Here is a 26,522-nt window from a genome sequence, read left to right as displayed (position 1 = left end):
ATGTCGTGAACACCGTTCTTCGTGTTGGATGAAAATTCGGAATTCGTTTCACATACTAACAGTTACCGTCTACGCCTGGATACAAAAAGACAAAAGTGTTAAAAAGAGAAACAGGGGAAAAACACAAAATACAAAAAGGTTCCACCGAGACTTGAACTCGGGTTACTAGATTCAGAGTCTAGTGTCCTAACCGCTAGACCATGGAACCGCTTGCTACTACGACTTCAGTAACACTATTTATCCGTATGGTGACTTTTTTTCCAATTAGTATTGTTTTGATATGGTGACCCAGTCGCCACCGATTATACTTCTTTGCGTGTCAAAATAATATTATTTGTGTTCAACTTTATTCATTATTTATCAAACTAAGATGTCCACATTTTGCATCTATGCTGAGTTGCTATCCATTATTTATTTAAATGTTTTTACTCAAAGGGTAATGTAATGTTCTTTCCAGATTTCCTAAGCTAACTCTTTCCTACTAAACCGATTAGAAGAACATGAATAAAGCATGCAACTCGTAAGAGTGCCACACAAAGATAGAGAGATACATGGTTAGATTGTATAATTTATTTATTTTCTTGTGAATGATATAATTAATAGTTCTAACCAAAACCTAGCTACTAGTCTTCCATTATTTGTTATATATTGACACAACAAAGACAATATGGGAATAATGGAAAGATCTGTTGAACATATAATATAAGATTAGATGATTTTGGTGTTGGCCTCCCTCTTCGCTGTTCTCATTCTTAATCTTCTTCTATGGAAATGGCTCAAGGCTTCAGCATGTAAATCCCAAAGGCTTCCTCCAGGCCCACCAAGGTGGCCGATATTGGGTAACCTTCTCCAATTGGGCCCTTTACCTCACCGGGACTTGGCTGCTCTTTGTGATAAGTACGGTCCATTAGTCTACCTCCGGCTCGGGAATATAGATGCCATCACAACGAACGATCCCGATACCATCCGAGAGATTCTCTTACGACAGGACGATGTTTTTGCATCTAGGCCAAAAACACTCGCCGCAGTCCACCTAGCTTATGGATGTGGGGACGTCGCATTAGCGCCAATGGGTCCCCATTGGAAAAGAATGAGGAGGATATGCATGGAACACCTACTTACTACCAAAAGGCTTGAATCTTTTACTTCCCAACGGGCCGAGGAAGCTCGGTATCTTATACGAGATGTCTTCGAACGAGCGAAATTCGGAAAGCCAATAAACCTAAGGGAAGTATTGGGTGCTTTCTCTATGAACAATGTGACTCGGATGCTACTAGGGAAACAATTTTTTGGACCTGGATCTCTAGTAAGTCCAAAAGAAGCACAGGAGTTTATGCACATAACTCATAAATTGTTTTGGCTGTTGGGTGTTATTTACTTAGGAGACTACTTGCCGTTTTGGAGGTGGGTTGATCCGTCCGGATGCGAGAAAGAGATGAGGGACGTGGAGAAGCGTGTAGACAAGTTTCATACCAAGATCATCGACGAGCACAGAAGGGCAAAACGAGAAAATGATGACAACAACGGAGAAATGGATTTTGTTGACGTTTTGTTGTCTCTACCTGGGGAGAACGGCAAAGAACACATGGACGACGTTGAAATTAAAGCTCTTATTCAGGTATCATTTAATTCCGTTATGTTGATAAATTGTACTGAAACGTCAAAAATATGAAAGATGTATTATGTTATGTTTTTAAAACTATGTATTTTTGTAAATTGTATAGGACATGATAACGGCTGCGACAGACACGTCAGCAGTCACAAACGAATGGGCAATGGCCGAAGTCATCAAGCAACCACGAGTAATGCGTAAAATTCAAGAAGAGCTAGATACTATTGTAGGATCAAACCGAATGGTCAAAGAATCCGATCTAATCCATTTAAACTATCTACGTTGCGTCGTACGCGAGACGTTCCGAATGCATCCGGCCGGACCGTTTTTAATCCCTCACGAGTCCGTCAGACCAACAACGATCAACGGCTATTACATCCCAGCAAAGACACGTGTCTTCATCAATACACATGGATTGGGCCGAAACACTAAGTTATGGGACGACGTGGAAGACTTTAGGCCCGAACGACATTGGCCCNATAGGACATGATAGCGGCTGCGACGGACACGTCAGCAGTCACAAACGAATGGGCAATGGCCGAAGTCATCAAGCAACCACGAGTAATGCGTAAGATTCAAGAAGAGCTTGACACTATCGTAGGATCAAACCGAATGGTCGACGAATCAGATCTAGTCCATTTAAACTACCTACGCTGTGTGGTACGAGAGACGTTCCGAATGCATCCGGCCGGACCGTTTTTAATCCCTCACGAGTCCGTCAGACCAACAACGATCAACGGCTATTACATCCCAGCAAAGACACGTGTCTTCATCAATACACATGGATTGGGCCGAAACACAAAGTTATGGGACGACGTGGAGGACTTTAGGCCCGAACGACATTGGCCTGTTGACGGTAGCGGACGAGTTGAGATAAGCCACGGACCGGATTTTAAGATATTGCCGTTTAGTGCTGGTAAGAGGAAGTGCCCCGGAGCTCCGTTAGGTGTGACAATGGTGCTAATGGCATTGGCTCGGCTCTTTCATTGCTTTGACTGGTCTTCACCGGAATGTATTGATACGGTGGAAGTTTACGGCATGACTATGCCTAAGGCTAAACCATTATGGGCCATTGCTAAACCACGATTGGCACCTCATTTGTACACATAGTAGTACAATATTTGATTTAAACCGAATAGTACTAGTAAGAATTAATAAATTTCGGTTATTGAATTATAAACCAAACCAGTTTTAAGAGAACGGTTTGTTGGGTTTATTTTCCCCGGTTTAGCAGAACCCTACTTTTAAACTACACTTTGCTTCTTCAATCTCTTGAGGTGGTGGTGAATTTAAAAAAAAAAAAAAAAACATGTTTTCGACACTCCGTCGCGCCGTGTTACTCCGTCGATATCCGGCCGTGATTTCTCCGGTGAAAAAGGCATTCAGCAGTAAAATTTACGATGAAATCGATCCGCAAATCATGAATATAGATGAGCTGAATCAGGTTTTTCTCACTCTCTGTTGTCTGTTATTTTGGCCTCTGTGTGCATCTGTAACAACTAGCTACACCAATCAACCTTTTGAATCGTGTTGAGGAACTAAGCAAATTGAGTTTTGATTAATGGTTTAGAGTTGGTGTTTCCGATGATAGAATTGTGAGAGAAATTGATGCTAACTGTCAACTCAGTGATCTTGATTTACGATTCTACCAAACAAATACTTAAAAAAGCTCAATGATTTATATATCCTCGCTGAGGGTTTTAGTCGATCGTTTTGGTGTTTCAGGAAATGAAGTCAATCTTTGGAGAAGAACCATCTCCCGATGGGTTTTCTGGTCCTGCCACAATGGATTTCTCTGAGTTGAAATCGAAAGCTGAATCTCTGAAGTCGACAAACCCGGAGAGTTCTGATCTTTTATCCCGTATTGAGTATCAGAAATCGAGCAAAGAACAACCTGCACTAGTGGCTGGTGATATGTCTAAGCTAACCCATGTTGGGATCTCAGGGGAAGCTCAGATGGTTGATGTATCTTCCAAGGACAATACTAAGAGAACTGCATTGGCTTCCTGTAAAGTTTTTCTTGGGAAAGGAGTATTCGATTTGGTCTTAGCGAATCAAATGGGGAAAGGAGATGTTCTTGGAGTGGCGAAGATCGCTGGCATTAGTGGAGCAAAACAAACTAGTAGCTTAATCCCATTGTGTCATAACATTTCTCTTACGCATGTTCGTGTAGACCTAAGACTAAACCCTGAAGATTTTAGTGTTGACATTGAAGGAGAAGCTTCTTGCACTGGAAAGACTGGAGTTGAGATGGAAGCTATGACTGCTGTCTCAGTTGCTGGTTTAACAGTTTACGACATGTGTAAGGCTGCGTCGAAAGATATCAGTATTACAGATGTGAGACTCGAGCGTAAAACTGGTGGAAAGAGTGGATATTGGTCCAGAGGGGAGTGAACACAATGAACATTTGTCTCCGTAGCTATGAGAGGTTAGCTTTCTTTTATCTTGGAAGTATTTGTTGTTCTCAAATTTATTTGGTTGCTTGGTGTGATCAATCATATATAGAAAGATGGAAACTTCTGAATCTTGAATAGTCAATTAGGCATAATTCACATAGGTACTGTGAGAGAAACTGTAGTTAAGTTCTTTTGACTTGCTCAAAGTATGTTGCTGGTGATGTTTAAAGTTGAATTGTATCAATGTGTTTTGTGATCCGATTTGATTTGGTTGCTTGGGTGATAAATCGTATGTAGAAAGATGGAAACTTTTGAATCTTGAGGGTGATTCACACTGGCACTGTGAAAGACACTATCGTTTGAGTTTGGCTTTTCTGAATCTACGGGGTTTTCTATAGTTTTCTTTTCAAAGTTGTTCTTGTAATGGGTTCTAGTAAGAACACACATAGCATCTCTCATGAAACTTAATTAAGATTATTACAACACAATTAAAAGGCTCAGACAACATATTGTATATATGTATAGAGTATTAGAGTAAAGGTATATAGGTTATCATGTCGCATATTGAATCTTTTTGTATGCACATGGTTCATGTTACGAGCCTTGCAATGATGAGTGAGCACTTAAAATAAAGCAGAGAAAGCTAGAAAGTGTGCTGTCTCTGCTGGCCAAAGTCTCTTTTTTTTCCTCTTTCTTGTAGTGACTTTAGCTTTCTTGTCTCCTTTAATCAAATATGTTTCTCTTCTCCATTTCCAGATCTCTCCTCTGAGTTCTTCTTACTAATGCTAATCTTCACTTAGACTGGAACAGTGGAACTACGTGTAACACTATGGCTTGTCCGGGCAAGTAAAGCCGGCTGCGAAAAGATCAGGTCAAGTTTGGTACTTTGGTAATAGAGCAATTTGATGTGGAATATGAGAATTTCACCTAAATCCTATGTGAAACAATTTATGAAGACTTTTTTAAGTCAATGCTTGCAACTGTACAGTCTTATTCATATTTGTGTCCACATTCTTTAGACAGTTGCGATAGATTGGTTCACAGCATTTAATTGGTGGTCACACATACCAATATCACAAGATTTAGTACTCTTCCCCTTTTTTTATAAATTTTCTTTTGTACTCGTTTAAAGAAGAGGATTATATTCGTGGTTATGATGTAGTAATATATAGTAGTATGATGTAAACATATCGAAGCATTGAATATGAAAATTCCGAATCTTGGATGTCATTATTTCCAATTATTGTGGGCGAGTAAAAGAAAAGAGGGTTTGATGATATAGACAATCTAACAAGATTGTGAGATCTATAAAGGTCGTGACGATATAGTAGTACTAAGATAATAATGTATTGGCAAATTACACCATCATGCAAAGTTTGTATACATGAAATAAATTAGTTTTTACTATCATTTGACAGTCGTACTAGATTTATCTTTGGTGAGTACATTTGCATGTATTTGTTAACCCATGTGGAATGTTTCAGATTGTGCAAAACTCAAGAGCGAAAATGTGCCACCAATCGTGGGGAAATTATTGGGCATCATTAGTTAAAACTATACACATATAATATCACCTGAGCTTTTCACTTTTTTACAAATAAGCTAAATTATTACTTAAATAAGCGTTGATTAATTTTCATTCATGACGACAAAAGAAAAGAAGCTACCACTAATTAAAGATATTTTTCTTTAGTGTGTCTTTGTTTTGTTATCCACCGAATCTAAAATGTCGCTTTTGCATTTTCTCACAATCTTATGATAAAAATATCTACTCATATTTTTTATTTATTATTCCAAATAAAAGTAGAATTAAAACATTTAATTCTTCTTCTCTTTTAATTTTTGTGTTCTTCAAGAAGACTAGAGTGCAACTGTACAATTATATAAACAGATACGACCACTCTCACTTCCCATTTTCTCGAGAAAACGCGAGAAAAGAAAAAAAAAATGGTAGGAAGAAGAAAAGCATTACTCTTCACTCTCTGTTTCTTGTTCGTCTCTCTACCTTCATTGTCTTCTTCTTCCCTTCCAGCATTTCAAACTCTAGCCCCCAATTCTCATTCTCTCCCTTCTGCTTCTCCCGTCTCATTCCAACCCGACTCAGAACCCGACTCAGAGTCTCTGCTTGGATCCGAATTTGAATCCGGATCCGACGACTCCGAGTCTTCCATCACTCTAAACCTCGACCACATCGACGCTCTCTCCTCAAACAAAACACCACAAGAGCTCTTCAGCTCCCGTCTCCAACGCGACTCCCGGCGCGTGAATTCAATCGCCACACTCGCCGCTCGAGTCCCCAGAAGAAACGTGACTCACGCCCCGAGATCCGGCGGATTCAGCAGCTCTGTGGTCTCTGGTCTGTCTCAAGGAAGCGGCGAATACTTCACGCGCCTCGGTGTCGGAACCCCGGCGAGATATGTCTACATGGTGCTTGACACCGGAAGTGACATCGTCTGGCTCCAATGCGCTCCTTGCCGGAGATGCTACTCTCAGTCCGACCCGATATTCGACCCGAGAAAGTCCCGGACCTATTCAACCATCCCCTGTTCTTCACCTCACTGCCGGCGTTTAGACTCCGCCGGATGCAACACCCGTCGTAAGACTTGCCTCTACCAAGTCTCGTACGGCGATGGTTCTTTCACTGTCGGCGATTTCTCAACCGAAACCTTGACTTTCCGACGAAATCGCGTCAAAGGCGTTGCTCTCGGATGTGGCCATGACAACGAAGGTCTCTTCGTCGGAGCAGCCGGTTTGTTAGGACTCGGCAAAGGAAAGTTATCGTTCCCCGGTCAGACCGGTCACCGGTTTAATCAGAAATTTTCGTACTGTTTAGTCGACAGATCCGCTTCTTCGAAACCATCCTCAGTCGTCTTCGGAAACGCCGCCGTTTCAAGAACCGCGAGGTTCACGCCGCTTTTGTCAAACCCAAAGCTCGACACTTTCTACTACGTCGAGCTTTTGGGAATCAGCGTCGGAGGGACACGTGTCCCCGGCGTAGCGGCTTCGCTTTTCAAACTTGACCAGATCGGTAACGGTGGGGTTATCATCGATTCGGGTACGTCTGTGACCCGGTTGATCCGACCCGCTTATATCGCAATGAGAGACGCGTTCCGGGTCGGAGCTAGGACCTTGAAAAGAGCTCCGGATTTCTCGCTCTTCGACACGTGTTTCGATCTATCCAATATGAACGAGGTTAAAGTCCCTACGGTGGTTTTACATTTCCGTGAAGCTGACGTGTCACTTCCGGCGACGAATTATCTGATTCCGGTTGATACTAACGGCAAGTTCTGTTTTGCGTTTGCGGGTACGATGGGTGGACTATCCATCATTGGGAATATCCAGCAACAGGGCTTCCGGGTCGTTTACGACTTAGCGACTTCCCGGGTCGGGTTTGCTCCACGAGGATGCGCTTAAGTAATCATGACCCGACCGGAGCCCGGTACGGATAATGTACTTTTGTTTTCGCTATTTAATGCTTTTAGTAGACTTACTTGTGTTTTTATTTTATTTTTCATCAAATCGGACAAGTGAATTTTAGGCGGTGGAGTTGAATACGTGTTTATAGAAGCTTCACGTGTTGTCGGCTGTATTATTAGTATCGTCTTTCTATAATTTTCATCTGGCATCAAAAAGGAAGCGTGTATGATTCTTTTGAATTATATATCTAAGTAAAAACTCTTAAATTTACTTTTTCTAGTTAACCCAACAAATGACAAGTGTGGAAGTTAGTTTAGAATCAAGATTATTTTATAAGCAATTTCTCAAGTCGATGCTATAGTACTACTACGACTCGTAGTCTACGAGAGATCTTTATCTGTGGAAGTTTGAGTACGTCCAAAATAGAAATTAATATTTTCGAATTAAATGTTGGTAAAGTACTATGAGCGTATACACACCATATTTGATTATACTATTATAGTATAGATTGTACAGGAGAAAAATGTGTTGTGCTTAATCAGACAAAAAGGAAGATTTAGCGTGAAGTTAGAGATAGTGGTTCGATATTTGTACTGTGTTAATTACTTGTTTATTTTCTACTACTTTATTGGGGTTGTAATGCATGTTAAGCTCCTTTCCTTTTTGAGTTTAAAACCCTCTAAACTCAACCAGTATGTTTTGCATAGTTAGTTGGCTAAAATACATGTATTAGCAGAAAACTGAAAACAACATCGACTTCAATTAACACAGGAGGTTATGAAAAGATGTTGCAAACGTATTAAAACTACATCATCGTAACGTAACCACTGTATGTTCCATTCCCTTATAAATAACTCCCCAAATAGAATAGTCTTTAAAAGGAGGAGAATGTGTGAGATCGATTATGTCTGTGAGTACAAATAGTAGATTCAGTGAATGGTGTATAGCTAAAAATGATCCAAGAGCTCCCCATGTATAAGAAGATTGAGTATATACCATATGAAGATTAATTCGTTCAAAAAAAAGAAAAAAAAAAAAAAAAGAAATCTTCTTCTTTCTTCCACGAAGCCAATCATTTTGTACCTCCATTGATGCTATTACACAGAGATTGGATTTAAAGAATGTTATTATTAATAATTAAATCTCAACATCAAATAATTGAACTAATTAAGCTATTGTGGCCACATCAAAGTCGATGGAGGATGATCGACGAAGACGACTAACATATCGAAATGAAAAGCAACGGTTGCCGCCGTTGGGATTAACAGCGAGGCGTTCTGACATATTCCGAAGGAGGAACTTATGGCGGTCGGAGACGGCAATTCTTACCATGTGACTGGAGGCGCCCGGCGATCGGCGACGGTTCCGTCGGAGAAGTAGATTTTAGACTTTTAGTAGACCTGTAAAAACCTCTAAAACTAACTAACTGTTTGTTGTCTAACCTCTAATCTATTTGGACTGTATTTGGTTAATTTTGGTTCATAGTAAACAAGATTAAATGATTTCAGACAAAGGGGATGGAATTGAAGAAGACAATCCCTAGGAAAAGTGAAAAACCAATACTGTATGTACGAGTGGGAATAATGCGACAACCAAAGAAAAAAAAGTCTACATGGTTGCACAAGGCGGATTCATATAAATTATAGGCCCATTATAACGAAGCCCAGTTTCAATCTTACCTAGCCTCCTCCCTTTATATATACACGGACCATATTTAAATTGTTCTTCACTCGGAGCCCTAGCCGTCGTAGTCGAATTCGAGATCCAACCAAGCCTCCCTTAATCTCTCAAGTAAATTATCTCGCTCCTGAAAATTACTGCCGTGTTCCTCTCTCGGTCGTTTAACCGTGTCAATCTATCTATCTGTCTCTCTGAATTGTGCTTTCGGTTCTAGATTAAAAGACCTTACTGCGATTTGCTTTCCCAACCAAATTTTAATTTTCTTCGTTAGGGTATTTTACAAAGAGTCGTCTTGAATAAATATGATGAAGAAGGCTACGCCGGAGGAGGCTGGGACTTTAACAAAGGTCTTCTGGGACATCAAGATGTGTCCGGTTCCCGATGGGTATTATTCTCTTCTGGTCCGTCCGTGTATTAAGCGGTTTTTGGAGAATAATGGCTACTATGGTCCTCTCACCGTCACTGCCTATGGCAAACTAGGCGACGTCCCTATTGACATGCTCAGAGGAGTCTTTGCCAGTGGAATCGATCTTAAGCTTCAACCTACTGAGGCCTTTTCCAATTAAATCTCTTGAGTTATTTTCTTGGTCAGGTGTGTGTTTTGTCCTCTCCCGTGTTGTTTAATGAAATAACCAGCAAATCTACTCTTCAACTGGCTACTTTTTTTTTTTTTTTTTTTTNTTTTTTTCCCACAGACTCGGTGGAACTTGAGGATTTTAAGTGCAGTGATTCTCCCCGTTCGTTTTGCTCAGTATGCAACCAGGAATTTCGTCGCCAGAATATTTTCATCAAACATTTGTCTAAACCATTCCATCAACAGAAGGTAATCAGGGACTTGTTCATTTTTTCGTTGTCTTATCTTATTAGTTCCCCCTTCTCACTTCTTTTAGCTTTCTTTGCGTAAGTTTGACCCCATGTTGTTTTTTTCTAGTTGTCGAAGCTGTTGCCTTTAAGTCATGAACTTCGAAGCTTCAGTGCACCACTATGTGATCTTGTTAAGCAAAACCCGGAGGATGTAACATCGGTCTTTTGGGACATAAAGACGTATCCGGTTCCACGTGACTGTGATCCTCGTCGGGTCGGTCCATGTATCAAACAGTTCTTGAAGGAAAAAAGGCTACTCTGGCCCTCTCACCATCACTGCCATTGGCGTACTAACAGACGTCCCTAATGACATTCTGGAAGGAGTCTATTCCAGTGGAGTCTCTCTTAATAACATTTGCAGCTGTTAGGAAATTCTCATCGTTGCGCCTTTCTCATGAATGGATGTTTTAATTGTTGTTGAATAGATACTTTAGTTTCTGAAACAGGGTTTGCTGGCACTTTGGATCGTCTGATTTGTGAGTTTACCGTTAGTAATTCACCTCCAGCTAATATCATGGTCATATCCGACGCAAAATCCTTTTCTTCTGATTATGCTTTCCGGCTAGAATCGAGGGGATACAACATTCTTCAGCCGCTTTCATGGAATTTTCTTGAAAGGTTTTTTTCTGGATGATGAGACGAGTGACTCTGCCTTCTGGACTTGCTCACTATGCGACTATCGTCTTCGTGGCCAAGGGTTTGAAAATTTTACCACTCATGTTACTAGTAGGCGACATGAACGGAAGGTAATCAAGCTTCCTAGTAAAACCTCTAGTAAAACCTCTATAAATTAATAAGGTTGACCAAAACATTTTATTAATTTATAGTGATATTAATTTATTAATTTATAGGTATATTTTTAATTGTTTATTTTTTTAAAAAATATGAATTTTATAATAACAATTCGTTTAATTTATAGGTATAAATTCATAATTTTTTTAAATAAGATTAGAATTTTGGATGTTGTAAATTTTATGGTATTGGAATTGAATTTGAAATAATTAAAAAATATTATTGACAATGAATTACAAATATTATAGACAAATTTATTTAAACACATGATTTCAAATTTATGAATAAGAATATCAATTATCGTATTTTAATAGTCTATCAAACTATCAAAATGTAAATGATGCATATTTTGAAATTGAAAACTTTAAAAAGTTTTAGCTGTTTTATGAAATGTTATAGAATATTTTATATCATTATAATTTGAAGATAAAACATAACAATTGTTTTATAGATATGAGGGTTAAGAGAAACATATTTTACTATATCAGCATATATATATATATATATATATTTACATGATTATTAATTTATGATATTATTGGGAACATATTTTACATAGGGATTTCAAAAAAATTATTATGTTATTATTTTATCGAATATTATTATTTTTTACACTGTCCTGACTTATAGTATATTAATTTATAGTGTTTATTAATTTATAAAGATTTTACTGTATACTGTCATTAGTAAGTTTTGTTTAAACCGACAAATAAAAATAGCAAATCAAAAATGACCTATTAAAGTGAAATCTTATGTAACATTACAATTACTATAATACTAGGTAACAACATGTACATGTACTATGTGCAGTATAAAATAATTATTAAATGTTTTTACAGTAATTTTTATTTACAAAATCTATTTTATTTATCGGTAATTGGAATCAAAATTCGATTGTTTAGTATATATATATTTAAAATATATATATTTTTATAATAATTAAAATTTAACCCGTAAGAATTATTATAATATCAATCTTATATTATCATATCATATGAACAAAGAGTTCTTAAAATTCATTTTAAAGATTTTATGAAAATGTAATTAAAAGATATAATTAAGTTAGAAAGAGAATATAAGAATTTAATTTTGGGTGTTAATTATATTTTTGAAAAAATACAATGGTATGTAAATGTAAATATTCTATTATTAAAAACTGATGACAAATAAAAAAAATAGTGTCTGGAGCTCTGTGAGTGCGACACGTCAGCATTTTGTGTGAGAATGCTTATCTTTTAATATATAAGGGATAACATCAGTCCATACAAAGCCCACTCAAACATAATATTTACAAATCATTTCTTTTAAGAAAACAACATGCAATTTCAGTTTTCACCTGTTCGAAAAATCCCACCAAAATAGAGTTCTTCAATCATAACAAATACTTGAACAGAAGAATCACAATTTCAGTTTTCCCTTGTTTGAAAAATCTTATCAAAAGAGAATTTTTCAACCATAACACATATCTGAACAGAAGAATCACAATACAATTAGAAAATAAGTTATAAGCTCAAAAAGACTTAGGGGGGTGTATTCAAACTATGATTTTGGAGAATTTGATGGGATTTAGGAAATTTAGAATTTTGATAGATTTTAGGGAAGTTTATATGATTTTCTGTAAAATTCTTTCAAATCCCACCTAAAACCATGAGATTTGGATCTCTGTATTTTTAACTAAACAAGTCCTCTAGAATCCTCCAGAATCCTAAAAATTATTAAAATCCTAATCCACAAAACTGTTTTGAATAACAGTGGATTTTAAAGTAGATTTTTAAATCATCAGTTCAATAGCAGTAGATTTAAATGGATTTTAAAGTAGATATTTAAATCATCAGTTCAATAACAGTGAATTTTAATATACTTTTTAAAACCCATGATTGAATAACATAAAATTTGTAAATTTCACATAAATCACTTAAAATGTCAAGTTGAATACACCCCCTTAGATTCTCATTTCAAAATTACGATGATAAGAAATTTTCAATCCCCCAATTACACAACTAACATATCTCACTTATGGTATATAACAGTTTAAGAACTTTCTCTCAAACAAGGGATCATACATTGATCATATAGTTCCTAACAAGGGATCATACATTGATCATATAGTTCCTGGAATACATCGTAAAAGACTTTCTTAGTCGAATGATCCTTTTTTGATGATAAGAGCAAACTTTTATCTCTGCAAGTTAAACCTAACATATTCGCTATTTCATTATCTATATAAACAGCCCATTAGCAACTTTCTATAAACCATCCACACAAATACGCAAACTATCCTATTATTATAAGCAAACAAGATACTTAAGATGAATGATCTTATGGCAATGACTTACCTCGCTGATGTCAAGCCGTACAAAATCACTTGGTGGGTTTAGGTTAAGGTCTACATGCGTGGAAGCAGTACACTTTCCAATCTGGAGAAACATTGGAGATGGTGTTACCTGACTAGAGGGTTAGTTGTCATTTTTGTGTATTTTTACGCTACTGTATTCAATAAAAAGTGAACAGCTTACAATCAATGCTTACATTGTTAATACTTTTTTAAAATCACTATCATAACCCGGGTCCTAAGAATCATGCTTCCATCAAAAAAAGACTTGTGAGTAAGTTCGAGAGGTGGACAAAATGTGAGTGGAGGGTCATTGAAAATTTTGGACCATCCCTTTAAGATGGGTTTCGTGAACAACACTCATGTAACCATGTGTGTTGCCATTTCTAATGATGTGTATCTCATATTGTTTGACTTTCAAAATATCATTGTTGGGAATCTTAATCCCTTTTACTGAAAGAATTTGTTGTTATCACAGTGAGCAGACGAAGAGATCGTGTTTAGGTTTTCTGATTTTACGATTGAAGAGAAAAAATTAATCGTTAAAAGTTTCGACAGTGGGCTCTGTACTGAGCAGTTTACATTGGACCTTTTAGACAATATTAATTGTAGTGTATTCTCTAACTTGGTAATTTTCTTAATAGATCATGCGTGGGCCAATCAAAATTCTACAAACACAATGAAAACATATAATTATTCACTTTTAAATTACATTCCTAATTTAAGTAATAAAGGTGTTATACTTTGGGTTAAAAATTTGGTTATGATGACAATAATACTAGTTAAACCCTTACACTTAATTACATTACATGCTAATTTTAAGTTATATATAGTCCAACATATGTAGTTTATCTCTATATTTTTAATATAAACCAATTAGTATTATAATATGATCCATATTACACTATACAACACTATATTATATAAGATCCCAAATAATTATAATTATATAATTCAAAAGAATATATATATATATATATATATATATGTATATTTCTCCGCGCTGTCATCACGGATCACTATCGAGTATATATATAAAAGCACAACTATCCTGTTGTTCAAAACATATACTTATGATACTAATGATCTACGTTATTCAAGATATATACAGAGATTTGTGTGATCTCAAAAGTACACGCAATTACCGTACACCTTTAACTTTAAGCGTTGCCTAAATGTGGTGTTGCTAAACATTTTTTTCTAAAAAAAATTAGAACCTCAGTTCCGATAATCAATATTCACCGTGCGTTGACTTTCCATTGTTGACTCATACTCCAAAGATATTTTTACAGACAACGTTCATAAATAGAAACGATTAACTACCTATTAATTCGTTTCCTATCACAAATTTGCATTCTAGAGTTTAATTACTTTTTTCACCTACAATATTTTTGTGTGTGTAAATGGAGCTCCGTAAACGGAAATTACGAGCTCCGTTACACAACATATTCGCCGTAACGTTATTCCTCCTTCAGCTATGGGCCGCCACGGCCAACATTAATCACAGCGAGTCTTCCACGCAATCTTCTGTTAACTCTCCGTCAACGACGGGCACTGGGGTTCTGTCTTCATCACGGTTGTTCACCGGGGGACCATTGACGTTCAGGTCTAGGTGGATGAGAAGAAGACGACATCGTAACAAAGTCAACAGAGCTAGCAGAGAGTTTCTATTAGCACATAACCTCGTGCGAGCGAGCGTGGGGGAACCGCCGCTTGAATGGGACGGGAGATTAGCGGCTTACGCGCGCTCGTGGGCGAACCAACGCGTGGGAGATTGTAGGCTTGTTCACTCTAACGGTCCGTATGGAGAAAACATATTCTGGGCCGCACAGGATAACTGGAGGCCCGCAGAAGTCGTTAAAGTGTGGGCCGATGAGGATCAATTCTATAACGTGAACGCTAACACGTGTGAGCCGCATCACATGTGTGGGCATTACACGCAGATCGTTTGGAAAGATAGTACCAAGGTTGGGTGCGCAACTGTGGATTGCTCAAACGGCGGCGTTTACGCCATTTGTGTGTATAACCCACCGGGAAATTACGAAGGTGAAAATCCGTTTGGAAGCTATAAAAGTCCGATTGGTCTTCTCCGGGAAGAACCACCGGCGGTGATCGGAGGGATGGCTTGAGAGCGGAGGACATGGTGGTTGAATAATTCCATGTTTTAGTTATATTTAATTCTTTCATTTTCCACAACATTTTTGTTGGAATAAACAAGTTTATAGTTTCTGTGGAACGATCATCTAATAATATTAAACAAGTTTATAGTTTCGACATTTCAGATAGTAAAGTAAACCGTTACGAAACTGATGTAATAATCAATGACAAAATACGTGAGTAAAACAAGTGAAACTAGCGTAACGTTCAAACATGGAGAACCAAAAAAAAATTATGTCCAAAATTTCCTACGTTTTTAACTTTTATTGGCTGAATTAAAAATGAAAAACCCCAGAAAAAAAAAATGATACATCACCTCACTTCTTGGTAAACAAAAGAATAGCTTGGCCTTTTCTCTCTCCTGCACAATCTTTCCGCGGTTAAAATCCATTTCCAGGCTATCACAAGCGTCAGCTTCCCATGCCTGATAACAAAATTACCTGCGAATTTTTAGACATCAACAAGCTACCTTTATACTGTCCCAAAGATACAGCAAAGATCAGAGAGATCTGTGAGGCATTTCATCGAATTGGCTCTCTGGAGAGAGTTTCAGGCTACAGACCTTGGAGCCTCGCTGTCTCTGATAACTCTGCTATAACCAAGCTTGAACGGTTGAGAATCATAAGGTTTAAGCAAACTTATTGGCATTCTCAGTGTCTGTTTCCTGCTTCTCCTCCCTCTTAACAAAATGCTAAAAGTTTTCTCACCATCCTCGGCTTTTCGGTTTCCATTCTCCATTTCACTGCGAGCCACTGCATTGTTCACATGGTTAACAGAATCCATAACTTCGTCCGCGATAGCCACATCTCGCTTGCCTTCTTCTTCTTCTTCTTCCTTTTTTATGCCTTCTTCTACTCCTGAAGTGTCAATATCAGTTGGCAGAATCACAGTTGGCTCTAACACAGTTGCAGCTATTGGCTCGGTGATCATCTGGGGAGGGGGGAACTCAACTGGATGGCATCCAGGCCAAACCGTTCTTGGTACAAAATCCGACACATTGAGCTGCCACGGGAACTGATTGGGATGAAAAGGGCCACTTGTTACAGGGTAAGTACTTGTGGGGACTGACTGAGTGTAAGGAGGAGGATAAACAAAGGACATTGGCTGCATCAAGTTTGGAGTTGACGGAGGTGAAGGGTAAGGAGGAGGAGGTCCGTGATGAAGAGTCATGTTCACAGGCCAAGACGGTCCAATGTTCATTCCTATTGGAGTAGGACGTATTATACTTGGAGGTGATGATGGGTTGAATGGAGCAGCTGAAGCAGATAGCTTCTTGTTAGGTAACAATATTCGTGAGGGGTCGCTTGAGTCTGTAGCAGATATTAATAGTTTTTCCTTCAGATCTTCGGTATCAGCAGCTAACTGATCTGCCATTTCTTGCTCTGTGGTTGAATGAATTATATCTGTAACACCTTCGTTTATCAATTCACCTTCAACTTGTTCTTCCACATGAATGCCACCACCAGATTCTTCATTTTCAATTAAAATGTTTCCTTCAACTATCACTTCAGATGGTTGTAACTCTACTTTGATATCTTCTTCGCCTTGAGTTTTGGTAGATTCCATGTTTGCAGAGAATTCAGTTTTAACCTCTTCCTGTAATCCTGTTCTCTCCAACTCATCACCCTCTTGCTTATCTGAAGCTTCATTTTGTGGAGCCCAGACTTGATACTTGGCAATCGAACCAGGTGGTGCCAATGCTACTTCCTTGTATGATGGAGATTTTCCAAGACTTACAACAGAGTTTTTCGTGTGGTAGGCTTCACTTTGCACAGTACTAGACTGAGTAGCTGGCACAACAGAAGAAGCATCTGTCTTTAACCCATCTTCTTCTGAAGTTTCACCAGCAGTCTTAGTATTACCAGAAGACGGCTGCATCGATTTAACCCGATACGCCAAGGTTTTGACTATCTTCCTCCCAAATTTGGTGCCTTGAGCTGTTAAACCAGGAGAATGGTGATCCGCATAGCTTGCATACGACGCTGTTCGCTTCTTGAGAATGTAGTATTTTTCGTTCTGCTGAGTAGCATTCTGGAAAAGAGGATTATCAATATCAGCTTCAACATTCTTCTTCTGATATGTATATACTTTCCCAATGGATGCTCGTCGCTGCTTCATCCTGCGACCATATGATCCAGCAGATCTCGGTCTTTGAACTGGTTGCCATCCATCTTCACTACCATCAGGGTGATGTGGCTCGGTTGAAACTTCACTAGATGTAATTGGATTACTGTTATCCATAATAGCCTCCTCAATGACTGGAGGAGAAGGTGGTTCTTCAACTGGTGCAAGAATTGTCTCGTGATTTTCTTCGCTTGATTTACCTTCTTCTGATCCAGTTTCTTCTGTCTCCTCCTCAGACATCTCCTTTTGTTTTTCTCTCGGAACTTCTGCTAAATGTTCAGAAACATTGCTCTGCTTGGATTTTTCCTTTAGCTACAAAAAACACAAGTCCAACCATTTAAGTATTTTTAACCATTAAAAGTCAAAGAAATAAAAATCATGCATACCTTCATAATATAGTTCTTCCTCTTTGCTGCCACACTCTCTTTCCCTTTGGCGTTATGGCTTGGGTTGATATAGTCGAGTAGATCGGATACACTGCAAAATATTATCAACCTAAAGATCAGGCTAAGGAGTACACTTGATTGACACATTCCAACAACATAAAAACTTATAAACAACAACTAAGGAGATATCAAAGGAACTTGTTTGACCTTAGGTGCCCTTTGCTGGCTATAGACGCGTCTGGCTTAGGAGTTCCATTTCGTGCAGCTTCTTGTTGCTCAAAAGCCTTGGACTCAAAGTATTCTAGCCAAGCAGCAGCATCCTGAAGTATATAATCAATTGTCATATATAAAAAAAAGCATACAAATGTCAGAAAGATGACTGATCTGGCTGAGGATATCATGCTAATATATACCTGAGTACGTAAATCATCTGGCCCAAGCTTTGCTCGGAGGATTCTTAAGGTTGTTTGCTCATGCTGAACACTTAAATGGTATGCCTCCATCAACGAGAGCGCAATTGCTATGGCATGGTAACTTGCAGCAGTCTATAATTTTACATAATTAGCAGCAACATATTAGCAAAATCAAATCAAATTTTTCTTACAAAGTGATGTTCCCAAAAACACAGAGAGCATCGGGAAAAGAACCTGGATGTGATCAGGACCAAGCAACCTTTGATTACACTTGAGAGCTTTGTGAAGGTACCTCAAGGCAACATGTACATTTCCTAGACCTTCCTCCATCATGGCTACATTGATGTATGTAGCAGCAGTGTTCGGATGAGATGGACCGCATGTGAGATGTAAGAGATACAACGCACGCTTAACATACCTAACAAAAACAAAAATACCCAAGAGACATCAAACATTTAAACCATAAAACCTCGCAGTTCTGTTAAAATCAAGATTACAAAACTTACTTAAGAGCCAGCTCTGTATGCTGAAGCCTATAATAGAAGACAGCAAGATCACCATAACTCTTCATCGTATCTGGATGATCAAGTCCAAGTTCCCTCTCATTGATATCTAAAGCCTTTTGCTGATATATCGTAGCCTGTTTTAACAAAACCTTTTAGTTTTGCAATTGTCATAAAAAGAAATATATCACAACCTAACCATATATATACAGACCTGACTAAAGTCACCAGTGTGATATAGAACTACAGCAAGTAAACTGTAAGCTCCGGCTGTCATTCTGTGATAGGGACCGCAAACTGCTACAAGTTTAGCAAGAGCCTAAAAAACAAAAGAGACAAAACAACAAAACCAAATCATGACGATGTCTGGAAAAGTAAAATGTATTGTGAATAAAAGAGCTGAGGAGTAGAAAAATCATTTTTCTGGACAATGTACCTTTGTTCCGTACGTAACCGCATCTTCAAGCTTTCCTTTATCTAAAGCTGTTTTAGAAGACTCCAGAAGTTGCCTCCCATCAGCAGATGAACATGCTGCTTGCTGCAAAGATTCAGAGTAGAAAGCCTGATCAATAACAATGGCTGCCTAACATACTAGAACGAATTCAGATTCTGATAGAACATTTTCCAAATATCTTTTATGTTTTCCATTACCTTATGCACTGGGACCAGACTGACCACATCTGTTTTCCGAAACGGTGCTGGAGAATCCATGTCAAAGTCCCTTGGAATCAACTCAATACCAACCTGAAAAATAAAATTTTAAGCCACAATTCCACTAATCTATATAGTATAGTAAATAGCAACAAGTTTATAACTCAATCAAATTTACAGGTTAGAGCATCAATATATTATTACCTTATGGCATAATCCACGTAGAATGGCAAACTTCCGTAGATCCTTGTAACTGAAGGCATTAAGATCATAATCATATCGCTTCTTCAAGAATTTCTCCAACCACCAGAAGATCAGAGGATGGACATTCCAAGTGTTCTGTGGTGGTGCTGCAGTATTTTCAGGAATCCCAAGCATCATGTTCAAAGCAGCAGCTACTTTTATAGCTATATTGTCAGTGTCAGTAGCAATGGCCGAAATCACCGCCTGGAGGATATGTTTAAGGGCTCTTACTATCATCTCATGAACACACAGTGATTGTACATGTGACAACTTATCTGAAAGCTTCACCTGTTGTAAACATAAAAAAGATATTGATAATTAAAAAAAAAAAAAACTTGTATAGATTAAGAACTATGAGGTTAAAAAAGCCAACTTACAACATATCCTAAAGAACGCATCCGAAGACCTCTTGTGTGCATAAAATCAGTTAGAGTACGACCATCGACTGGGGAGAGCTCCAAGGAACCAAAATCTGCAACCTATATATTCAGTGATAAAAAGGTTATTATTTGTTAATATCTTAATAGAACCAATAGAAAACACAACAACAAAATTTATACGCAGTTACCAGTTTCGGAATAGCAACTTCAGTATAATAATTCTGTGCCAAGTCGACAAGTTCTTGCAAAGACTGTGAAACAAATATTCTTTGTTAGCACACAATAAGTAAATAAACATAGAGCAAAAGCTGGAGTTGTAGTGTAACAAACCTTGTGATGAAGTCCAGTATCTGACTCTTTTAGGCGAGTGAAGGCTGCATCAGACAACAAATTCTTCAAGACGAGTACATTTTCTTGGGCATTCTTCTCGGCATCGGATTGCAAAGATGCAGTTGCTGCAGAATTATTAGTCTCTGAAGAAACCCCATCAACCTCAGAGGATACTGCAGTCTGCGTCGTCTTAGGGCTGCTTACATCTGTTTTCTTTTTGCTGCTATTGAGGGACTTAAGCGGTTTCCCAAGTCCTTCCACCTTCAATTCGTTCTTGGATTTTTCACTGTTTTGTTTTTTGTCCTTTTCCGTATTCTTTTGGTCTTGTAAATGCTGTATCCAACAAGCACCAAGCTCCCATCTCATGATACTCTCCCTGTCTATATCCTCTTCTTCAAGCTTTACAATACTTTCTTCCACCATTTTACTTACAAATTCCCGTGAAGATGTGAGCTCATCATCTTGTTGATGAGGTGTTTTCTTGTTCTGCTCAGATGAGGATTTATGGAGAAGGAATCTCAAACTGTAAAGCAACATATAAAAATATTACATCGTAAGTGAGACTATAAACTAAAGAGACAAAGGATGAATGTTTTTCATGAGACTATAAACTAAAGTGGCAAAGGATGAATGTTTTTCATTAAGTATCACCTGTTAATGTTTAGAGCATTAGCACCACCTTCAGGCTGTTCAAGGAGGTCAACAATTTGAGAAGGTGGGCTTAACTCCTCACTCTCCTTCTCTATTTTCACAACAGCAATGTAACCGCAGTACTTAAGACTTATAGTCCCTAAAGTAGCAACGTCCTGCACCCAAAAATAATTGTAAGACAACACAGATGAGAGGAAACAAAAAAAAAATATACAAGGAAAGAGTGGAGAGATGTAAGAAAACACTGACATGGGCAGCAGTATTTTCATCAGCAGTAAGTCCCTTGAGAAGGTTCCGTTCCATCAGCTTCTTTTTATCGAGACCAGTGGCTTGAATTCCATCAATTTTTGTATCCACTTTACTACTAGCGTTTGAAGTATCCCTTGTAACCGTAACACTCAAGTCTCCAGTTGTCTCGGAATATAGAACTTCAGAGTCTTCTTGAGCCAGTACAAGCTCAGTCATTACTTTCTGAACAGCCTTGATGGCTCTAAAAGTCGCGACATCGACAAAGAGGTTGTGAAGAAGAAACACTTTTCTGTCTCTGACTTGTCTCTCCTCTGCTGTGTTGCAAGGCATAGATGCAATAAAGGCAAACTCGTTGGACCACGGAACCAAATCGTAGGTGCCATCTCTCCCTTGACCACCACCATCCCCTCCCCATCTCTCATCCTCGACAGGGAGAGGCGGGAACGCTGCTGGTGACTGAGCCGCAGTAGGCGGTATGAGCCATGTGTTAGCTCTAAACCCATATGGAAGATTCCCAAACTGCAAACAGATGAAACACTCATTAAATACACCCAATTCAACATTAATCCTCATTGAGGTAGAGAAAGAAATATACCTTGTTGCGCTCCGAAAATGCTTTCAGAAGATCACTGTAAGCCTAAACATGATACAAAAGATAAGATCATCAATCACATTCAGCACGAAACTCAACAGCAAAATAGAAACAAAACTTACATTATCAAAGGCTCTACTAATTTGTCTAAGCAAGTCAACAAGGCTGTGACATATAATTCTCTGTTTCCCAATACTGTAAAATCCTTTTCTGCAACCTTCAATATGAACGAGCTTCCCATTACAAAGCTTCACCTGAGAGAAAAAAAAAACGCAGATTAAATGCCACATCCAGAGGAAACAACCAATTGAGAGCAATAGATAGAAATTTTCAGCTTACATCGATGGAGAGAAGATGATCTTCCGCCGATATATCTTCGGTGTCCCGCTTAGTCACAAGGCGTATATCTATAAAACCCTAATTACTGTAAGTTGGGACAAAATCAATCAAAGCAGGGGATCGAATCTAGGGTTTTAAAGGGAGAGAAAGATACAATCATACATTGAAGAGGAGGAGTGAGGTGAGCGAGAGAGAAAAACTCGTAGAAGCTTCCAAGCTTAGGGAAAGAGTGGCTGGTCTCTCCGGCGTCATCAATCACCGCATCCTTGGACGCAGGAGACGGAGGAGGAGACGTTTCCGAATGTTTGGAATTCTTCCCAACTCCCTTGACCTGAGCACTTTTCACGGATTCGGATTTCTCCGGCGATGGACCAAAGCAAGTGGTGCAGGCGACGATGTCAAGCAGTCGTCTGATGTGAGCCACTGCTGTTCCTTCGTTATAATCCTCTGCCACAAAGAATAAGGCCTTGAATGTTTTGTAGATTTTGAGAGAGATTTTGGTTTTTGTTTTTCAAAATCTCATTTTTATACCAATCAAGATTTTAAAATTTTGGTTTTCCTAAAAATTTAGAGAAACTATTTTGTTATAGTCTTCCATTCACGATTCTAGATTTTCAATTGTACTATAATTTAGGAAATCTAGTTTTTGATTCTTTACGTTAATTTTTCTCAAAAACCAAAAACCATTTTTTTGAGATTTTGCATTTAAAAAACTAATACCAAAATCTAAAACTAAAATCTAAAATCTAAAAACTAAAAACTAAATCCAAAAACTGAATTTAAAAGCAGTGTCCATTCATGGCCTAAATAGGCAACTTCTTTTTAACGAAAAGGAAACTTAATTAAAAAAAAAAAGAAAAAAAAAGAGAGGAAATCACAACGGTCAATCATTGAAACGGCATCCTTTAGTTTTATTATTAGTTCCGTTACGGCAGCACTTTAACGGCGTCTAATTGAAGCGTGAAAGAGAGAGCTTCTACCTTCCGTTAACGTGAGAAGACACGGTTTAAGCGCCGAAACATCCACTGTGTCTTTTAACTGCGATCCTCTGACCTGTAACGGTAAACGCGAATTTGATTTAACTATTTTACCAGAGTCGTTTTTCTTTAATGACCTCCTTTATGCTATTAGATGATATACCATTAATCAATGAAAAGAAAAAAGAAGCCTTAATCGGGTAACATATCTCTATGGATAGAAAAGGAAACAATAAACGTCAGACTAGCAAATTCTTAGGCACAATGACACTAGTTAGTAGTCATTTTCCTTTACTTTTTTTCCTCACTTGCGATCCTAATCAAACGTTCCCCAATAAATATGAATATCTTTGAACCATCAAACGTTATCTGGAACAATAATAATTAATACTCCCTCTATCCCACATAGATTGATATTTCAATAGTTTTACACATATTAAGAAAACGTTAAGTTTTTATTTTTAAACTAATTTATAATTATTTTATGGTAGTAAGAGAAAACATAACCCATTAAATATTATACTACTTGGAATAAAATATTAAGTAAAAATATTATTTTAGTTTTTTAATCTATAAAAACAATTTTTTAGAGACAAATATATTCTCTAAAACATCAATCTATCTAAGACAGAAGGAATAACAACCAAAACTATGGAAATAAGAAATTTCTATTAAAAAGAAACGATTATGAGAAACGGTAATTATTTACCTCATGGGAGAGTGAATAATTGGTGATGTGGCAAGTATCCAAGTTAACCGATAAAAGCCGCCGAACATCTATGATCCTGTCCGTTGATATGCCCTGTTTCCATAAATACGTAATTTTTAGTATTCTGTTAATTATATTCATCATGTGAAACCTTTGGCTACAATACAAGATATATTATTGCTTCGTACAAGAAATATTTCGAGTAACTAAATATGAATATAGTAGATAAACATGTTTTCTGACGACAAAAATAAAAATAAAAGTGGATACACATGTTATCTATATAAACATTTCACTTTCTATGTAACGTCTACGTAATTTTATTGACCAAAATTATGAGAAACAATTGAATTATTTTAACAACCGAACGAATTTGTGTGTTACACACTCTTTTGTATTTTTCTACACGTTCAAATAATGATAAATTTCATGAAGATAATTCTAAGTCAAATTGAAAATGATTTTTTGATATATTTTTTAAGTCAAAAATAAGTATTAGCGTAAAATATCAATTTTAATGGTACGTGTAATACCTTATCCCAAAAACGCCAGTCCAAAAAAAAAAAAAATCGATAATGCACTAGATTAAGATAACGTTTCATGAATATGTTATTAGTTTGAATTATATAATACCGAAACTAATGTTATATAAATTAGTTAATTGCATAAGAATATTTAAACAAAAATATATAAAATGGATTATAACAAATTTCGCAGAAAAAATCGCTACCAAAAAAAAACAGTTGTTAACACGCAAGATATATGAAAATTTTACATAATTCGAAAATGATGCGAGAAAACAAGAACAAAACACACAAACCTTGAGAATAGCCTCCGTTTCATCGGGAAGGTTTACAATGACATCCACGATAACCGGGAGAACTGCACATAAACCGTAAACCACATGATTCATATCATCAGAAAAGTTTCATTATCAAAAGAAGCTAATTAGTGATTAACAACTAATTTTTTTTTAATTTATTGAAATTCATTCATATAGAGATTAATAAGATATTTCATCATTATTGGTACCTTTCTCTTCCTTCTTCTTCTTGTCTCCTTTAGTCTTTCCACGGTTGTTCTTGGGAGCCATTTCTCTCAAGCTTCTTTTTTTGTTTTAACTTTTCTTTTATTGAAATAAACAAACAATAGCTGAAAAACAAATTGAACTGGTTAACTACAATAATCTCATTGTTGGTCAATCAATATACATACAAATGTACAATTTATAGAGCTTATAACCACTCAAACCACCCCAGGAACCCATAGTCCATAGACTATATATAATATGCAACAGAGTACAAAACCTTATCCAAAACAATGAGATTAAGATGAGCTTAAGGAAAACATATTGCAATATATCAGATAATTACCAAGTGAGGGGGGAGTCAAGTTGTACTAAGCTACCAGGAGGATAAAATATGAAATTGGAAAAAGGAGAAGTATAATAATAACGATGATGATAAAAAAGTTAATAAGAGAGTTTAGTGGTTCGAAGAAAAAGCTGAAACTGGAGAAAACGGTGTGAGAGAGAAGAGAGAAGAGAGCAGTGCGTGTGTGTAGTGTGTGAGTGATAAGGAAGGAAGGGCGGAGATTCAATAGTCAGATGGCTAGAATGGCTTTTTATGGACGTCCATGGCATTTTCCGCGTAATTATCTTCTCATTCTATGGGCCTTTACGTCTTTTCCTCACGATTAAAATTTCCTTCCTCCAGGAATGATTTCTTGCCTTTTAAGGGCCTTTAAGCCTTTAATGGGCCTAGGAGGGATTGTCTTATTTTCCATACGCTTTTTGGATTATTCTATTTTTTTTTTTTTGGATTATATTCTATTTGTGCCGCCCCCTTCTATTTATATAGTCTACAACAAGTTCATGCTATCTAATCTCTATAGTCGGAGCCAGTATCGAAAAGATTTGATTTTATCTGTATGTATGTAATAGAAATGTGATTTAATTTTAACCAAATTTCAAAACATTCGGGGGTAATTTATTGAAATTAATGTCCAGTTAAAAGAGTCTTAGGAAATGAGAAATCACATTCGTAGGTTAGGTGTATGGCTCACTAAAAATACTTATGTTTGATTTATGCATGTTTGCATATAGATAGATATAGCTAGTAATTCAAACACAAACACAACTTGGTATATATATATATATATATATATAAAGTTGGATATATACATCATCATCCCTGTATGCTTGACTGATGGCCTTGTGTTTTGTTAAATTGATGAAATATTGTTAATAGAGTCTCATAAATCAAACATACGTATTTTTAGTGAGCCATGCACCTAACCTAACCTTGATAAACTGAAATTTGTTTTGATATTTATGTATGTTTGCATATAGATATAGATACAGCTAGTAATTCAAACACAATCACAAGTTGGTATATATATATATATAAAGTTGGATAATTAGTTTATCACAGTTATCAGTAAGGAAAAATATAATTTCTTGATTTATGAAAGAAAAAGAAGATTTTTTTTTTTTTGAAAAATATTGTGTATGAAGAAAGCGCAGACGAAGTTGTCGTCCAGTAATGTTGGCAAAGGGAGAGGTCACAAGTGGACGGAAGAAACAAAGAAGCGGGACCATTGTTCTACACATATGGGTCCAACGTAAAATGGGTGCTCCGACGTATCACAACCGCACTCTTTCTTAACCTGCCTCCTACAATCAGACGGTCCTAGATGGTCCACGTAATTAAAGCTGCCTCCTCCC

The 26,522-nt window shown here is 37.2% G+C and overlaps 5 protein-coding genes, 1 long non-coding RNA gene and 1 other non-coding gene across 11 annotated transcripts; 5 read left to right on the top strand and 2 right to left on the bottom strand.

The window, feature by feature from the left end:
• TRNAQ-CUG lies at positions 137 to 208 on the bottom strand. Its single transcript has one exon. It is a non-coding gene; the product is annotated as a tRNA-Gln (tRNA).
• On the top strand, positions 713 to 2,741 carry LOC104778519 (cytochrome P450 703A2). Its single transcript, XM_010502975.1, has 2 exons — positions 713 to 1,618; positions 2,096 to 2,741. Exons 1-2 carry the CDS (start codon positions 713 to 715, stop codon positions 2,720 to 2,722), a joined length of 1,533 nt encoding a protein of 510 aa, XP_010501277.1. The 3' UTR covers positions 2,723 to 2,741.
• On the top strand, positions 2,893 to 5,238 carry LOC104759180 (cyclic pyranopterin monophosphate synthase accessory protein, mitochondrial-like). 2 transcript variants are annotated; one of them, XM_010482146.2, is made up of 3 exons: positions 2,893 to 3,056; positions 3,338 to 4,040; positions 4,809 to 5,238. In XM_010482146.2, exons 1-2 carry the CDS (start codon positions 2,922 to 2,924, stop codon positions 4,004 to 4,006), a joined length of 804 nt encoding a protein of 267 aa, XP_010480448.1. In that variant the 5' UTR covers positions 2,893 to 2,921; the 3' UTR covers positions 4,007 to 4,040; positions 4,809 to 5,238. The 2 variants fall into 2 exon arrangements, with proteins under 2 accessions (XP_010480448.1, XP_010480442.1); XM_010482140.2 differs by having other exon boundaries at positions 4,765 to 5,099.
• LOC104759170 (aspartyl protease family protein 2-like) lies at positions 5,827 to 7,698 on the top strand. The gene is made up of 2 exons (XM_010482130.2): positions 5,827 to 7,447; positions 7,547 to 7,698. The coding sequence occupies exon 1, from the start codon at positions 5,956 to 5,958 to the stop codon at positions 7,420 to 7,422; it is 1,467 nt and encodes a 488-aa protein (XP_010480432.1). The 5' UTR covers positions 5,827 to 5,955; the 3' UTR covers positions 7,423 to 7,447; positions 7,547 to 7,698.
• On the top strand, positions 9,154 to 10,391 carry LOC104759162. Its single transcript, XR_762804.2, has 4 exons — positions 9,154 to 9,216; positions 9,377 to 9,697; positions 9,801 to 9,928; positions 10,037 to 10,391. It is a non-coding gene; the product is annotated as an uncharacterized LOC104759162 (long non-coding RNA).
• On the top strand, positions 14,444 to 15,411 carry LOC104759130 (pathogenesis-related protein 1A-like). The gene has a single exon (XM_010482097.1). The coding sequence runs from the start codon at positions 14,497 to 14,499 to the stop codon at positions 15,220 to 15,222; it is 726 nt and encodes a 241-aa protein (XP_010480399.1). The 5' UTR covers positions 14,444 to 14,496; the 3' UTR covers positions 15,223 to 15,411.
• On the bottom strand, positions 15,406 to 25,402 carry LOC104759141 (protein TSS). Of its 4 annotated transcripts, none has more exons than XM_010482112.2 (25): positions 25,171 to 25,402; positions 24,830 to 24,949; positions 24,618 to 24,679; positions 23,798 to 23,890; positions 23,092 to 23,164; positions 22,274 to 22,558; positions 22,112 to 22,179; positions 21,895 to 22,026; positions 21,776 to 21,817; positions 21,181 to 21,699; positions 20,932 to 21,086; positions 20,281 to 20,803; positions 20,139 to 20,201; positions 19,948 to 20,049; positions 19,532 to 19,858; positions 19,328 to 19,420; positions 19,113 to 19,214; positions 18,891 to 18,995; positions 18,680 to 18,813; positions 18,408 to 18,591; positions 18,174 to 18,305; positions 17,968 to 18,080; positions 17,761 to 17,851; positions 15,813 to 17,686; positions 15,406 to 15,690 (listed from the first exon to the last, which is right to left on the bottom strand). In XM_010482112.2, the coding sequence occupies exons 2-25, from the start codon at positions 24,888 to 24,890 to the stop codon at positions 15,687 to 15,689; spliced, it is 5,337 nt and encodes a 1,778-aa protein (XP_010480414.1). In that variant the 5' UTR covers positions 24,891 to 24,949; positions 25,171 to 25,402; the 3' UTR covers positions 15,406 to 15,686. The 4 variants fall into 4 exon arrangements, with proteins under 4 accessions (XP_010480414.1, XP_019098151.1, XP_010480408.1 ...); XM_019242606.1 differs by having other exon boundaries at positions 15,406 to 15,674; XM_010482106.2 differs by having other exon boundaries at positions 15,406 to 17,686.

Source organism: Camelina sativa, chromosome 3 (assembly GCF_000633955.1).
Source record: "Camelina sativa cultivar DH55 chromosome 3, Cs, whole genome shotgun sequence".
Classification (NCBI taxonomy): domain Eukaryota; kingdom Viridiplantae; phylum Streptophyta; class Magnoliopsida; order Brassicales; family Brassicaceae; genus Camelina; species Camelina sativa.
The sequence above is the reverse complement of the archived record's forward strand: the minus strand, read 5'-3'. Positions and strand labels throughout refer to the sequence as shown.

What these genes read in the sequence shown, in the direction of transcription:
- LOC104778519 (XM_010502975.1), top strand. Translation starts at nt 713, where the DNA reads ATGATTTTGGTGTTGGCCTCCCTCTTCGCTGTTCTCATTCTTAATCTT.
- LOC104759170 (XM_010482130.2), top strand. Translation starts at nt 5,956, where the DNA reads ATGGTAGGAAGAAGAAAAGCATTACTCTTCACTCTCTGTTTCTTGTTC.
- LOC104759180 (XM_010482146.2), top strand. Translation starts at nt 2,922, where the DNA reads ATGTTTTCGACACTCCGTCGCGCCGTGTTACTCCGTCGATATCCGGCC. An exon ending in ATATAGATGAGCTGAATCAG is followed by an intron (nt 3,057 to 3,337) that starts GTTTTTCTCACT and finishes TTGGTGTTTCAG; the next exon opens with GAAATGAAGTCAATCTTTGG.
- LOC104759141 (XM_019242606.1), bottom strand. Translation starts at nt 24,890, where the DNA reads ATGGCTCCCAAGAACAACCGTGGAAAGACTAAAGGAGACAAGAAGAAG. An exon ending in ATCATCTTCTCTCCATCGAT is followed by an intron (nt 22,027 to 22,111) that starts GTAAGCTGAAAA and finishes TTTTTCTCTCAG; the next exon opens with GTGAAGCTTTGTAATGGGAA. An exon ending in ACACTGGTGACTTTAGTCAG is followed by an intron (nt 18,814 to 18,890) that starts GTCTGTATATAT and finishes TTGTTAAAACAG; the next exon opens with GCTACGATATATCAGCAAAA.
- LOC104759130 (XM_010482097.1), top strand. Translation starts at nt 14,497, where the DNA reads ATGGAGCTCCGTAAACGGAAATTACGAGCTCCGTTACACAACATATTC.